The sequence below is a fragment of the Cololabis saira genome, chromosome 18 (assembly GCF_033807715.1).
Source record: "Cololabis saira isolate AMF1-May2022 chromosome 18, fColSai1.1, whole genome shotgun sequence".
NCBI lineage: Eukaryota > Metazoa > Chordata > Actinopteri > Beloniformes > Belonidae > Cololabis > Cololabis saira.
In genome coordinates, this window is record NC_084604.1 from 13954362 (window position 1) to 13971422 (window position 17061).

General features: G+C 37.9%; 1 protein-coding gene across 1 annotated transcript in view; it reads left to right on the top strand.

The window, feature by feature from the left end:
• Positions 1 to 7130: 7130 nt before the first annotated feature.
• The window catches only part of rfx6 (regulatory factor X, 6), a 32885-nt gene continuing 22954 nt past the window's right edge, over positions 7131 to 17061 (top strand). Inside the window, exons 1-11 of the mRNA XM_061746915.1 lie at positions 7131 to 7407; positions 7819 to 7942; positions 11768 to 11829; positions 11925 to 12002; positions 13420 to 13447; positions 13917 to 14024; positions 14204 to 14281; positions 14369 to 14482; positions 16022 to 16071; positions 16294 to 16453; positions 16531 to 16675. Coding sequence (XP_061602899.1) covers positions 7301 to 7407; positions 7819 to 7942; positions 11768 to 11829; positions 11925 to 12002; positions 13420 to 13447; positions 13917 to 14024; positions 14204 to 14281; positions 14369 to 14482; positions 16022 to 16071; positions 16294 to 16453; positions 16531 to 16675 — 1054 coding nt within the window. The 5' untranslated portion in view covers positions 7131 to 7300. The remainder of the gene's footprint in view (positions 7408 to 7818; positions 7943 to 11767; positions 11830 to 11924; positions 12003 to 13419; positions 13448 to 13916; positions 14025 to 14203; positions 14282 to 14368; positions 14483 to 16021; positions 16072 to 16293; positions 16454 to 16530; positions 16676 to 17061) is intronic.

The window sequence follows — 17061 nt, forward strand, 5'->3', positions numbered from 1 at the left end:
CTGCACGTGACTGCACCTTCCACGTCGGATCAGACTAGAAGATATACAACACCCTGTTGCTGAAGGACCTAAGCTTCCTCAAGAAGTAAAGTCTGCTCTGTACTGTCTGACAAACAGCATCAGCGTTGTATCTTCAGTCCAGTCTGTTGTCCAATGAGGTATTTTTATACTCTTCCACCACATCCACTTCTTCTCCCATGATGGAAAACTATCCGACATCATTCTGGCTTTCCAAAAATCCCCAATCCTCTCTCCTGTCCTGTTCACCTTCAGGATTGAGATGATTGTTCCCAAACCAGGCCACAAACTGGTCCACCAGTTCTCTGCTCTCAGTTCTCAACAGGAGGTCCAGAGGGCAGGCTCTGTGATCACTTTTGTGTCAAGGGTTGTATCAATGCCCTACAAAAGCTTGTTTACTTTTCTGTGATCACTTTAATGACCATTGATGCAGAAATGTGTGCTAAGAATGTAAAGCAACATGTGCTGCCTGCAAGATAGCTACGAGCAAAACCATTGAAAAACACCGTATGTATGTTCTAGAAAGGCGTGAAGGAGAGCGTATGGGAACCGGGCTGCTTGCATTCCTGGCCTGTCCTCAGTCGACAATGCGTGTAGAATTCTGAAATGAAAAATGTTGGTATCCTCAATGCCGGTATGCTTGTGAAGCGCTATGAAAAGGGATGTCAACACTACAAAGCTGAAAAGTTTTACTGTCCTAGTGTTTTCTTAAATAAGTTGTTGTACTTGTCTATTTACAGGTGAAAGTAAATTATTTGAAAAGGAAGAAAGCTATAAAAGAAAAATACCAACAAATCATCAACGTTTAAGATACAAATATAACATACTATTTTAATGCTGCAAATGTTGTTTCATGATAATTTGAGGCATCTGCTATTATCCTTCTACTTTCAGAAGAGCCAAAGTGCATCTCCAAAATCTTAATACAGCGAGTGTATGTGTGCGTGTTTCCTTGTGAGAAAATTGCATGTTTAACAACCAACACTTCCATGCAACATTAATGAAACATTCAAAATAAGACAATATAAGGTGTTAACATAAACATCACTTTAAAATATATTAAAACAAAAAAATTTGTGCAAAATCAAAGTGTAGATACGGGTGAAAATGACCTTTATCATTATTATTATTATTCTTAAGTAAACTTGTCTCATTGAGCTTCAAATCAACATATAAACAGAGTTAAAAGACAAGAAACACCTTTCACAGAAAGGTGTTTCAGATTAAAAACTATCTAGATAAAGAGGAAACATGCAGTTCTGACTAAAATGTGTGTTTTTAAGCTGATGTAAAGGGCAGGCTGACTGTGGGAGGTAGGATAGCTGGATGGACAGATGGATGAGGGTTTTTTGGTTAATCATTAATAAACAGGTTTAGCTCCTTCTTCTGTAAATATGATGAATGCATTCACGGCCTCATTAGCTCTGCCTTCCCTCGGCACAGCTTTATTAGTCTGAGGTTGTTCTGTCCTCCTGGTCGCTCCGGCTCTGGCTCAGGTTTTTGTGCCCTTTTCATCCCTGTTAGTAGCTTTCAACATGTTAGACTTCATGCTGGAAATCTCCCTTGTTTCTACTTGGACTTGTGAGACAAAAGGATTAAAAAACGGTGTCTAAGGATTTTTAAGCTGGTTTGTACCCTATAAGGATCTTACGTTTTCCCAGAAGACCAGCATCACTTTTCTTTTATTTTTTCCCCCTTTTTCATGTGTACATTTAGTTGCCCTTTTTTCCCTTCCTTTCTTTTAATTTTTTTATTTTTTTAAATCATGCAGATGAAAGGCAGCTCTGAGAGTTCAGCCAGAGACGGTATATTTCTTATTCACTCTTTTACCAAAACTTTGTGTAGCTCACCAGAAGAAATGCACTCAGATTTTAGCAGACAAACACATTTTCAACAGGAGAATGACTCTGGAATCAAATCAGGTAAACCAGCAAACACAACTCCTTTAATGTGCTGTTATCATCTCACAATTGAGTTGAGAGATTTATTTTCTTAACTATATTGCAATCCATATTGTTTTTCCTTCTCTTTCTTGTCTCATTTAACTCCATAACATTTTAACTTAAGCCTTTGAAATCAAATGCATGTGAATGATGCGCCTGCTTTGAGCTCAGGTAAAAGCAGGGATGTAAATCAACCACATGGTGTCGCTAACACCTCACTGAACTGGCATCAAGGCCGCACTCACTCCCCTTGCAAAGTTGTCTGTTTCACATTCAAAGATATGCTTAAAAGATCTCTGCCCAGCTATTTCTAAACTCTGTGATATTCTTATAACTGCCAAAGCCCAGCCAGTCAATCAACTCAATGAGGTTTCCTTAAAAGAAGGCCTTGAGAATTGGGCTTTACAAAGCAACAAATGTTAACATTATTTGTTTGTTGTTTTTAAAAAAACATGGTTTTACATTTTCTAGATGTATGCCAGTGCAGCCGGGACATCAGGACAGCTTCATGTGGCCTTTACACAGTTCCAGTCTTCATGACATTGTTTGCTCACAAATTGTAATTTGCGGTAAACCTTAGCGTGCAGAGATACCAGTAATATACACTTCTCATATCTTGTTTTTAAAACAAATGACTTGAAATGTGTGCATCTTTCTATTTAATCAGATTTGCTGACTGACAAATGTATTGCTGCATAGTTAATTTTTCTGTGATATATGTGTCAAATTATTTTTTAAAAGAAGAAGCAAATTACAATAGAGAAACACACAAGAAGGAAAATCCATAAACAGTTAAACGTTATACACGTAGAGAAATATCATGAAATGTGTCTTTACACTGAGATACCATGGAAACATACAAACCCAGGTTTCTACTTTTTTGAGAGGACCAAAGCTTAACAGAAGTCCTCTGCAGATCTTTGTGTGCACCCGTTTTTCATTTTTGTTTTTTGTAAGTTAAAATCAAATGTATTATCCCCTAATTTTCACAATCTTGAGGCAGAACATTTTGCCCAGTGCACTTAAATTATTCATTTTTAGTCAGTTATGATATACAAATCAGCATTTCTTAAAATCCCTGTCACCAATGTACTTATAAGCATATTAAAGCAGTTCAGTGTTTTTGGGGAAATGACTCGATTGCAGTTGTGCGTTCCTTTTATTTATTTAATCACATTTCATTTAATCGCATGCGTTGTCATAAATTCTCACATGCTGAAGTTTAGGATTCGTCCTAAAAGGTTTTTGCTGTCCATGTAAGCTGATTACGTTGCGTAGGACAATGGTCTTTTAGTTATCAAGAGGGTAAAACGATCAACAAATGAAGACAGAGCCCGGTTTCTTTTATGGGAATAAATTGCTTTTTCATTTTTTTATTGTTGGAAAACCTTTCATTCAGTATTAGATTAGAGGGATGTTTACTTACTGCCGCTCCGATTCTTACATTTCTGCTGTTTGTCATTTTGATCAGTGTATCACAGCAGATAGTTAGTTTACTCGCTGTGTGCTGAAGTCTGGATCCTTCAGCTCGGTGAGGCCTCGCAGATGCCACGTTTTATGTACTGTACGTTTAAAGGCTTTCCTACCCCCCCCCCCCCCCCACCCCCCTTTAAATAGCTTTAAATGTTCGCCTTTATCAATCATGTGATTGGATTACATTTTTCGGCTGTCATATATATAGGATGTATGTATGTATGTATGTATATGTATGTATATGTATATATGTATATGTGTATATATATATATATATATATATATATATATATATATATATATATATATATATGACACATGTAACAAGTGTACAACTGCAGCTTCTATTATAAAAATTGACTCTTTTTTAAATTCCCTTATGTAGTTTATGTTTTAATTTAATCTTGTTATACTTCCAGATTTTTTTAAATATAAAATATTTTAAAATATCAGCTACTTGAATTATTCGTAGTTGTTTTTTTTCTTCCTTTTTTTAAATCTTTCTTCATATTCAGACTTCTTATCTCTGTGTCTACGCCTGTTGTTTAGTCTCATTGTGAAAGCTGTAAACCTCAGCATACTCCATGCTTAAACACCGTAAGTAGCTGCGTGCTGTTAGCTCTGGCAGCGTCTAATTTCATTTCTTAGCACAAAAGGTTGCCGTGTAACAATAAAAAAACCTGAGCATTTCAGAGGTGTTTTCAAATTGGTGTTACATATTTTGACTTAGCTTGTCAGATTGTTTGTCATCGCTCTGTTGGGATTTGCTGCAGTAATGATTTTAATAGCTTTTACAATTACAGTGTGACATTGAAGGTGTTTAGGTTTGTCTACTTTCTTTCTGTGCTTTAGCGTGCAAGAAGGTTCAATCATTAGAAAAATGCACTCTTTGTGACTGAGAAGAAATTGAAACATTCCCAATGAGCAAAATAAGTCTTCAAGGAATTACAGAGCAGAGCTTTGAAAAGCTGCTGCACACTTTAGTAAATAATGTCCCATTATTTGATTCTTTTCAACATTACCCACATCATGGATTTGTCTACTCTACAAGCATGCCACCAAAAAGATATATAAGTTAAGAGATAAATTAAAGCACAAATAATCTTGTCAAGGTCAGAAGAAAAAAAAACTAACAATTGCTGAGATTTAGATTTAAAAAAAGGGGGTTATACACACACTGAAAACTGAAATGAATTGACAAGGTTTTGGAGTATTTTGGAGCAAAACTTGAAGCATGTAAGATAAACAGTGGCCCTTAGTCAAACACAGACCAACACAAACCTGCAGAAGAGTTAAACTGACCCCCAACATTTCAACAGCGTTGCCACATCCAACATCAACTACAGTCCAACATCTCAATTTGTCTCTGAATAACCCTAAAAGGCTTAAGCCACACAATAAATCTATATTTATCAGCTTTTCGCTTCATTTGAACTAAATAAAGGAATGAAATATGAATGAAATGTACAAAGCGGTTGCTGGAGGATTCATATTTCATGGTGTATGTCACACTATGACAGACTGTCTGAACTTTACAACTCATCTATCTCGCTTCCTCTGATTCTTATGAAACGCCCTCACTTCTATTCTGAACGCTACCCTGTTCTTTTTAGATAATTTTGAGTTAACTTTGTTGTCAGTTCTTTATATTTCGACTGCTGGAATGCAAACAATTACCAGTCTGAGATTAAAAAAAAAAAAATCTAGTTTGTAAACAACTATTTGAGGGCCGCTGAGCCGTACCGCTGTAACGTGCTGGCTCAGGGCTCTGCTGTTGACCACTTTGAGCAGGTGAAGCAGCACAACACACACACAAGATGTCTCATTTGTTGCTGTGGCAACATGAGACAACTCCTTATCCACCTCCACTAGCCTCATCTGAGCCTCGCTGTCATTTGTGCTATTTATACTCACGGTAAAACGGTAATAACAATAAAGCTCTGCATGTACATACTGTACACACACTGTATGTTAAGAGGCGAGTGAAAGACAAAATGTAAAATGTAATTTTACAAACTAAATGAGATGAAAAATAAACAAATAGAAAAAAAGTGTAGTTCATTTAAAGAACACCACTCGTCATTAAAGTATTTTTTTCTGTATCAGAAGCAGAGGACAGCAATGAGACGGCATCATCCGAGGACGATCATGATTTGGTGGACTTAAACTCGGACCTAACCATCAAACAGGGCAACAGCTCTTCCAGGAAGACCATCACTCAGCTCATCAAGGACAAGAAGAAACAGACCCAGCTCACTCTGCAGTGGTAAAAGCACCAGCAGTATGCTCAATATTGTATTTCAGCTGCTTTGTTAATATGCGGTTTGAAGCACATTTCATCTTTTCCTTCTTTTTTGGTAGAAAACGTCTGGTATACTGACTTGTCTGATCCCAATACACATTACCACTATGTGAGGGTTCATCCCAGATGCTTCTGAGCCCAAAAAATGTTGACTCTGTTTAAATAAGTTTAACAAAAGGCAGTTAAGTTTCAAGCAGCCTGGTGAATGTAGCTCTGTGGCGTTGCACTTGTGTCCTGTTTCCAAGACAAATCTCTGACTCACGTGGTTATATCAGCTATTGCTGAACGGTGCTTCTTAATACTGTTGAAGGGATTGGGGAAGGAATATTTCAAATCTGATTTTCAATGATTTTCTCACACAATCTTTTGACAAAAATTTTTGAAAATTGAATTTCTTTTTCAGATTTTTACCCATCTTTCCTTCTCAAATACCCTGTCATAGATATTGCTTTTGTTCTCTATTACAAACACTTTTAGATATACATCCATCCATCATTGTCTGCTTTGCAGCTTCTCTCACAGCTTGTTCGTTAGGGTGCAGCACCTCCATCCAATGTGAAATATTTAGCTACAACTGACTGGGATAGTTATTTAAGATTATCACGCTACATTTGCTACCCTTTAAATTTACAAATTAAAAATCTGCAGCCTCTGAACATCCATTCCTCCATTGTCTATACCCATGTCACCCTGTTCGAGTTGCTGCCCCTTGTTTGCCTATATATTTTTAACTAAACCCTGATTTATATGTCTACTGTCTACTTCCAAGTAGACACTTATTACAACCTCACCTGTTCTCCCCAGAATCTGATTCCTGATCACAAATGTCAGGGCCATCGTTCTCTGCACAGGATTTTATTTACAGCTCATGCTTACACATGTTTCTGAGAAATGTTTTATTTGTCCTCATCAAATTACACGGGAATGACATTCTGACTGGTGGCTTGAATTTATGTTTTTGGCTGCACACCGACAGCGGCACATTCTCTAATCGCTTTTATCCTCGCTCCATGAGCAGCCAGTTATGTGTTTGTTAGTTCCTTTGTCAAATATCTGTTCACATATTTGGCTGCGTCACCTTCCAAAATCTTTTGATTTCTTACACTTGTAACCTTATCCAGTCCACGATTAGATCTTTATGAGATCAATCTCCTCGTTTCAAGACACTTTTAATAACTGAGTTTTGAATGTGAAATAGAAATGGTCTCCACTTACATCGGCTCTTTTAACTTTACCCATGACGGAAAAAACTATCTGGCCTAATCCTGGCTCTCATAAAATCCACAATCACCTCCTTTGTCTTGTTCACATTCAAGATGAGATGATGGTTCCAACACCATGCCACAAAGCACTCCACCCGTTCTCTTTGCTCAGTCTCTTGTCCATCACTAACAGACCCCACAACTGCAGAGTCATCTGAGTATTTCTGCAGATGACCAGACTCCGACTTGTACTGGAAGTCTGAGGGGTACAGCGTGATGAGGACTGGTGAAACTCCAGTCCCCTGTGGATACTACCTGTATGCTTTACTGGGGAGGTGTGTGGGGCCCATCTAACCAGGAGGATGCACCGGGGAAGACCCCGGACACGATGGAGACACAACATCTCTCAGTCGGTTTGGAAATGCCGCAGTATTCCTCCTGGAAAGGTGCAGGAAGTGGGAGTAGACAGGTCGCTCTGGCAGGAAGCGCACTTAATTCAACTAAATAAGTTAATGTTTGGATGATTTCAGTTGCTTAATGTGTACATTTCCCATAATTTATTTCAGATTATTCAAATTTTCAGGATCTCCAAGTTTTGCGATCCAAGCATTTAATTGATCATCAAGAAAAATAGATTGACTATCAGCTTCAACCTTACATGAAGTAATTGAAATAAGCTGCAGTTCAAACTCTTCATCTACGTACCTTTTAAAACCTCCGTAAAGCTGTATTTTACTCTCTGTTCTGTATATCTTATCCAAATATCATTGTATTGTCATATCTAAATGTAAACTTTACATGAATATTATAATGTACTGTCTTTAGTGGCCCTCTCATGTATTGTTTTAAAAATGTAATGAGTATTTATGTGTCCCCACAGGCTAGAGGAGAACTACATAGTGTGTGAGGGAGTGTGTTTGCCTCGATGCATCCTCTACGCTCACTATCTGGACTTCTGCAGAAAAGAGAAACTTGAGCCGGCCTGTGCTGCTACTTTTGGAAAGGTCCGTTTATCTTCTTTACTCAAATGTAAAATTGTGACACATATTTTATATATTTCTTATGTTTGATGTATTACTATATTCTTTTATTAGGGCCCGAGCACTTGCAGTGCGAAGGCCCTATTGTATTTGCAGGAATTTTTATTATTATTATTATTATTATTATTATTTTCCTGACAAAGTGAAGGCCTTTTTGCCCCCCTTAACATGCCCAAAAAGTCACCAAATTTTGCACCCTAGTCAGGCCTGGCGAAAAATTTGATATTTAAAGGTTTGCATTAATGGGCGTGGCAAAATGGCTCAACAGCGCCCCCTTGAAAACTTTGTGCCTCAAGCCCCACGATACGGTTTGACGTACATGCACGAAAATCGCTACACACCTGTATCATGGGACAACTTAAACAAAAGTCTCTTGGGGTCATGCCCGAAACCGAACAGGATGTCGGCCATTTTGAATTAGTCGTGACATTTTGGCGAAATTTATGCCATTCATTCGAAAGTTAATTCAGCCCGAACCGTAACGTGCCCCCAAGTGTGTTATACATCAAAATGTGCGTCTCCCTCCTGCGACCACACGCATTACTTTTCTCTTTCAAAAGCGTTACCGTGGCGACGCTAGACGCCAAAAAGCGCGCCCACCCTTCATCTCGTTGCTTCAGACAGAAAAAACTTTGCGCCTCAAGCCCCATAATACGGTTTGACGTACCTGAACGAAAATCGGTACACTCCTGTATCATGTCGCAACTAAAAGAAAAGTCTCTTGGCGCCATGGCCGAAACCGAACAGGAAGTCGGCCATTTTGAACATTCTGAATTAATCGCGTAATTTTGGAGCAATATATGCCATTCCTTCGAGAATTAATTCAGCCCGAACCGTATCGTAAACCCAGATGTGTTATACATCAAAATGTGCGTCTCCATCCTGCGACTACACGCATTACTTTTCTCTTTGAAAAGTGTTACCGTGGCGACGCTAGACGCCAACAAGCGCACCCCCCCTTCATCTGATTGGTCCATATTTGATAGTTCCCCAAAAGGCACCAAATTTGGCATGCAAGCCAGGCCTGGCGATAAATTTGATATTTCATGGTTTGCATTAATGGGCGTGGCAAAATGGCTGAACAGCGCCCCCCGGAAAACTTTGTGCCTCAAGCCCCATAATACGGTTTGACGTACATGCACGAAAATCGCTACACACCTGTATCATGGCACAACTTAAAGAAAAGTCTCTTGGAGCCATGGCCGAAACCGAACAGGATGTCGGCCATTTTGAATAAATTGTGTCATTTTGGCGAAATTTATGCCATTCCTTCGGCAGTTAATTCAGCCCGAACCGTAACGTGCACCCAGGTGTGTTATACATCAAAATGTGCGTCTACATCCTGCGACACCACGCATTACTTTTCTCTTTCAAAAGTGTTACCGTGGCGACGCTAGATGCCAAAAGGCGCGCCCCCCCTTCATGTGATTGGTCCATATTTGATAGTTCTCCAAAAGTCACCAAATTTTGCATGCAAGCCAGACTTGGTGATAAATTTGATATTTCATGGTTTGCATTAATGGGCGTGGCCTAACGGCTCAACAGCGCCCCCTAGAATACTTTTATCTGCCATTACTTTTGAATGGTTTGACATAGGAAGTCGTGGTTGGTGTCATGGGACTCTGTAATGAGTTCTTAAGCTTCGTTGGGCTTAATTAGTCCCGCCCCTTCTTCTGATTGGTTGTCCCGATTTTCTGCTATAACTTTGGAATGGTTTGACATAGAGAGTCCCGCTTCCTGATTCAAACGTCTGCCGGCCCCGCCCCCCGACCAATCAGTGGCGAGTAGGGTGATGACGGCCCCGCCCCCCGACCAATCAGTGGCGAGTAGGGTGATGACGGCCCCGCCCCCCGACCAATCAGCTCCCTGTAATGTGGTGACTTCAGAAATATTCCCGGCTCAGCCCGGTTACAACCTTGGCAGAATGGTTACAGAAAAAGTAATAATTTAAATACTAGGGTTTTACTAATATTTATAACTTACAAATATTTAAAAAATTAGGAAAAAAAAGTTCCAGACATTTTATCGCTATGTTGGTCTGTCCTAAGCCAGTAGGTCAAATAAAAGGAATATCTGAGACTTAGCTCAGCCAGATTATTGCGGTCTTTGCTGCCAGAGGTCGAGAGTTCAAGCCTGGCTTGATATGCCAAAAGTTTTGTCAGCAATTTTTGTGTTTTTTTTACATCAAAATGGTTGTCTCTGTCCTGTGACGACGCACATTACTTTTCTCTTTCCCCTTCTTCTGATTGGTTGTCCCGATTTTCTGCCATAACTTTTGAATTTGAGTGGAGTTTGCGCGCGCAGCTCCCGCGGGGGGAGGGGCTGATGTTCAGCGCGGCCGCCATCTTGGTCGAGGCGCCGCATTGACTGCCTGAGAACGTCGGGCGTGGCCGCCATCTTGGATCGGTATCGCTTTAACTCTAGAGCGTTCACTTCTATTGTGGAAGGAGGTGTCTGCATAAGTAAAATAACTATAACTCACTTGATTTTCAACCGATTTTCACGCGGTTTGCTTTGTTACAAACGGCAGACATGTAGCTATGATACAGGATGCTTGATGTACGTTAAATATGCAAGCTTTCATGCTAAAATACGTTCTGCAGGTAGTCACACTTCAGGTATACACACACACACACACACACACACACATATATATATATATATATATATATATATATATATATATATATATATATATATATATATATATATATATATATATATATATATATATATATATATATATATATATATATATATATATATATATATATATATATACACACACACACACACACAATATACACAATACAAAATACAGTATAGCATATTAATGAATGTATTAATATATTTGAATAACAGACATAACAAGCTTAAAAACAAAAAACATAACGGATGACAGCATACAATTGTCATAATGGAGAAAAAAAAGAAACATTTGGAAGGAGTGTGTGTGTGAGGAATTGTATATTAGTGTTATAAATTGAAATTATATAATAATGCAATCGCTATGATATATAATTTTACAATATAATACAGTCAAAAATATATGAAATGAAGCAACATACAATGCAATAATACAATATGCTATATTACTGGGTACGCTAATATGAAATAACAACATGTAATATAATATGGTATAATAGATTAATATAATATCATACATTCTGGACCATGAGATACAGCTGTCCTGTATGATCGTCGTTCATTTGAGTGATCTGATTTTTTTTTTCATGGTTTGCATTAATGGGCGTGTCCTCACGGCTCAACAGCGCCCCCTAGAATACTTTTTTCTGCCATAACTTTTGAAAGGTTTGACATAGAGAGTCGTGGGTGGTGTCATGGGACTCAGCATTGAGTCCTTGACCATAATTGGTGACAATTAGCCCAGTCCCTTTTTCTGATTGGTTGTCCCTATTTTCTGCTATAACTTTTGAATGTTTTGACATAGAGAGTCGTGGGTGGTGTCATGGGACTCTGTAATGAGTCCTTGATCTTCTTTGCCCTGAATTAGCCCCGCCCCTTCTTCTGACTGGTCGTCCCTTTTTTCTGCTATAACTTTTGAAGGGTTTGACATAGGAAGTCGTGGGTGGTGTCATTTCTGATATGCTTATGGGGGGCGGTTGACGTGAGTGCGAGGGCCCGTTCATTGCTGCTTGCAGCTTTAATTTTTAAATTATATTTTGATGCATCGCTAGCCATTTGGTCCAGTTAAGGTTCCAGCAGTTGCCTGTTTACGAGGAAGAAGTTCATATTGTCCTGAATCTGAATGCATCCTTTTCTGAATAGACAATCCGGCAGAAGTTTCCTCTTCTAACAACAAGAAGACTGGGCACCAGAGGACACTCAAAGTAAATCTTTTCAACAAAACCAAAAAATGTACTTGTTTTTTTCCCCAACTTGCAGCTTAACCTCCATTTAATATTATGATCTTGTCATTTTCCAGATATCATTACTATGGAATTGGCATCAAAGAGAGCAGTGCTTACTATCACTCTGTCTATTCTGGAAAAGGTTTAACCAGGTATCATTCAGTTGTTCATCACTTTAAAATGAATATATTTCCTCCTTAACTTCTCACATATGTTTTTCTTTTACATATAAAGTACAAATGTGTTCAAGTCAGTTATATTTTTCTATAAGTCATTACACTTCCTAAAACAGAAAAGTAAATTAGTTCATGTGATATGTTATGTGATTCATAACATGTCTTGCTGAGATGAATTATTTTTAACTATTACTTGCAGCACTCTTGCCCTTTTGATCAGCTCAGTCAGTGATCCGTCAGTGCTCCTAAGCTAGACGTAGGATAAGGGAATCCACTGAGAAAAGCTATGACACACGTCTATCCAGTCACTCATAAAATCCTGGATGACATCATACACCACCTGAACTCCACACTTGCTGCCTTGATACTCTACCAACAGGCTTTTTTTTATAAGCGTTGCACATTCTATGTCGTCAGATACTCTAGACTTTGTAAATACGTCTCTGCGTTCAGGTATATTTCCTCAGTGCCAAAAAACAGCTGTCATTAAGCCACTTTTAAAAAAGAACAGTCTAGACAGATCACTTTTGAACAGCTATAGGCCCGTATCAAACCTCCCCTTTCTTAGTAAAATCATAGAAAAAGCTGTCTTTCAACAACTTTACAACCTCTTAGCACTAAAGGACTGTTTTGATGTCTTCCAGTCAGGTTTCTGATCACATCACAGCACTGAGAAAGCTCTAGTAAAGCTCCTTCATGACATCCACTCCAATACAGATAGTGGCAACATTTCAGTCTTGGTCTTACTGGATCTCAGTGCTGCATTCAAAACGGTTGACCATAATATATCTTGATAGAACGGTTAAAGAACTGGGTGGGACTTTCTGGCACAGCACTGACCTGGTTGGAGTCCTATCTAAAAGACAGGGACTAGTTTGTGTCTTTAGATAACTGCAAATCGGAGCTAACAAAAAATAACATGTGGAGTTCCTCAAGGTTCAGTTCTGGGGCCTCTGTTGTTTAACATCTATATGCTCCAGCTTGCTTAAATACTTGAAAAAAAAAACCCCACGCAAATCTATATAACCATCTTACCAGGAGACTATAATCCAATTCAAACACTGATCAAATGCTTTGATCAAATTAAAAAGTCAATGTGCCAGAATTTTCTTCAGTTAAATTAAGACAAAAGAGAAAGCCGCATTTAGCTTTTATGCTCCTCACCCGCGGAACAAACTTCCAGAATGCATCAGTGCTGCTTAAGCTCTCAACTGGTTTTTTCTGTTTTTAAACAATGACTTTTTAATGAATTTTTAAGAATATTTTTACATAAAGCACTTTGAATTGTCTTGAACCTGAAATGTGCTCTACAAATAAACTTGCGTTGCCTAAAGGGTTAAAACATTTTTTGCTTTAAAAAAAAACCTTAAACATGTTTTCATTTTGTTCCCAGATTCTCAGGGAGCAAGCTCAAGAATGAGGTAATTGGCACTGTTGTGGACAGTAAAACAACTTCCAGAAATGAATTGTAGCACTTTAGCTTAAAATAACTATACAGTAAGAATTTAACAATTGCAATTGATTTAAACATTTTGACGATGACAGGATTCAATCCATGTCTTCATTTGTTACAGTGAAGATGGCTGGATGATGGATGTGAAATAAGTTCTGAGTGTAAAACACCTGATGCAGGCTGAAGGGGGGGCTTTATGGTTTACTGCAGAGTTTGCTACAATAAAGTTAGCCACATGCTATCGGTGCCACCCCAGACAGCAAAATATGAGTGAATCAACACTGAAATATGGTTTGTCAGAAAAATGGAATCCTGACATTTAAATTATACAAAAAGTGGTCAGCAAAAAACAGCATATATTGTCTAGTTGTTTCAACTCTTGAATAATTGCAGGGTGTTACCAAGTTCAACAGCAGCAAGCTACTTGTCTTTTTCAGGGTGGCTTCACCAGGAAATACTCTTTGAGCTCCAAAACTGGGACGTTGCTCCCAGACTTCCCCAGTGCTCAGCACCTTGTGCTGCATGAAAATATCTCCAGAGAGAAGGTTACTGATCAATCACCGTGACTATATCAATAATGTATCAGTATAATGTGTCTTTTCTGTCAAGAAAAGTAATCTTATGTGCCACAAAATGCTATGAAATAAATCGTTGAAATATTCCACTGAAAATTGTTTTTCTGTTCTAATATAACTTCTTAACAAGTCTTTTTTTTCTTTTTCAGGTGGATACTCTGATTATGATGTATAAAACACATTGTCAATGCATCCTAGACAATGCCATTAATGTCAACTTTGAGGAGGTGATGATATGTTTTTCATAAGTAATTTAATAAATACTTAAAATGTTTGGTGTGCACAGGATCTGACAACTTTTCTTTCCCTTCTAGATTCAGAATTTTCTGCTCCACTTCTGGCAGGGAATGCCTGACCACCTTCTGCCGCTGCTTGAAAACCCAGTTATCATTAACATCTTCTGTGTCTGTGACTCCATCCTCTATAAGGTTGTCAAGAAAAACTTTCTACATATGTTTTATTATAATAGATGCAAATGTTTGGAAGCTTAAGATGCCTCAAAGGCGTACTGAAAAAAGCAAAAACTAGGACAGTATATATATATATATATATATATATATATGCACATTTCACATTTGCTTATGATGAGCAAGTCCCAGAAATCATTTACATTTAACATATTCAGAACAGCCCCCCTTTTATTATTCTATCTCTGTGCATTAAAATCTCATTAACATGAAAAATCAGTAGAAATGCCGGCATAGAAAAAAAATCATATTGATTGAAATGTGCATAGATTTAAAAAAAAAAACCTTAAACACAGACCACTAAGTTAGTTAATATAATCTTATGGTTCGTGTAAACTGTTCCTGGATCAGGGTACGGAGTGTATGGGCTGCATCAGGAGAGTTTGCCTTTCTTGTCACATATCTCTGATGGCAGCAGGTAGTTTTTTTTGGCAGGAGGGACATGTTAGTGTGTTTATCTTGAGCAGCTCACATTTGACTGGCCTGATCAGAGTTGATCATTAATGCGTGGCATTTAAGAGCAGCTGAAAATTGGTCGAATGATGACATTCTTGTGTTTAAGCAGCTGAAGGTAAACCAGCAGCTATGTTCGTCAGCTCTGGGGTTGAGCAAATATGTGAGAAAGACCTCTTTTTATTGACCCAGAGATAAAGATTTTAGAAGATGTCAAAGGGAGTACTTGGAAATGTATCCTCTTCAGTCAAAATCTTTTCATTGTTTTCTGTTTTCAGTTTTTATCATTGTTTATGTTTATGTAATAATTGCTCGGGGGTCATGTTCTGGGTCTCTGGAAGGATTCTAGAGACAACTGTTGTAATAGACGCTATATGAATAAAATTGAATTGAATTGAATTGTTACAAAGCAGTAAAGTGGAACATTTTTACCCATATACAGTCTTACCTTTTGTCCCTCAGTGGCCGACTAAACACATTTATAATAAAAATCTAAATTTGAAGGTTATTTTGAAAAAGTAACACAGTGAATCAATATATATAAGGACATAATGCATGATGGTATAATCCTTACATTGTTGTTCACAACTTTTCTTGTTGCTTGAATTAATTAATTTATTATTTCAGTTTCATTGTGAAGCTGCTTTGTCAGTGAGGATTTGATGTATAATGGAATTACTTCCAAAACGCCATACTTTACATGCATGAATTTGAACATTTAAATGCAGTTCTTGCATTTTCCCTCAGAGGACTCATGTTGGAGTTAACTTTCTGGGACATCCTCTGGGAAGATTTATTTGTTTATTTTTTGGGATGTATTCCATTTGTGCATGATCTTTTTCTGTTAGACGCTCATCTGAAGTTGGGTTTTCCTAATATTAAGAACTGGTAAGGACCAGAGGATTAAAAAAAAAAGATCCCTCTCTTACATTAATACTTTTATTTTTTTATATGACTAAACATTCTGCTGTTCCTTTTCTTTCATCTATAGCTAACTAAGATGCCAGTGTGTCGTTTGTTGTAATCATGAATCTTTTATTTTCTTAGGTTTTAACAGATGTTTTGATTCCTGCCACAATGCAGGAGATGCCTGAAAGGTTTGTTGGTTACACTTCACCCCATTCAAATATTGTATTTATGTAGCACATAAAACCATTACTGACACAATCCAGGTTTGAACAACCTCTTTTTCTTTTACTTCAGCATGATAAGCATGGAGGTCACACACTAGTAATTCATCCTCAATGACCTTTGACATTACAAACATTAAATCAGTAAATCTGCATATTTCACGTTTTTTTTCTTTCTTTTTTTAACAGTCTCTTGGCAGATATAAGAAACTTTGCAAAACACTGGGAGCACTGGTTAGCCTCTTCTCTGGAAAACCTCCCAGAATGCCTTGCAGCTAAGAAGCTCCCCATTGCACGCCGCTTCGTCTCCTCCCTGAAGAGACAGACCTCGTTCTTACATTTGGCACAGGTCTGATGTTACTGCAGTTCAGTTAATATCTTATATCAAGCATTATAATCATTTGTATCATCTTTGCATCATTCCAGATCGCGCGTCCAGCACTGTTTGACCAAACTGTTGTGACCAGTATGGTTCTAGATATTGACAAAGTGGATCTTGGCAGCATCAGCTCTCAGCCCCTGCTCAGCATCATGAACACTGGAGACCAGAACCCGGACATCTACTCTGAGTGTAAGGCTACCTGACCGTTGATCTCATGCTAACATCAAAAAACAGTCATTTGATGGTGATAATGGTTATATTTTTCATAAAATACTTGTATTAGATGATTCACAAGAGCCAATCAATGTTGTTGCTGATGTAACTCTAAAAGGATGACTTTGTGAGGCCTGTTTATAGTCTTCAGTATAACCGGATTGATTTTTGTTTTCTTTCTCTCGTGAGAGGTGAGTTTATAAGAAAGAAAAAGCAGAGGATGCTTTAAACTTTGAAATTTCACTATAAGATGAAGAAAGATGAATTAAAGATTTTAATTTTAGAGTCCACAATTCACAAAGTAATAAATATAATTTATGTTACACGTATCCTCTTACGTTACTACAAATCTATTAGCTTAT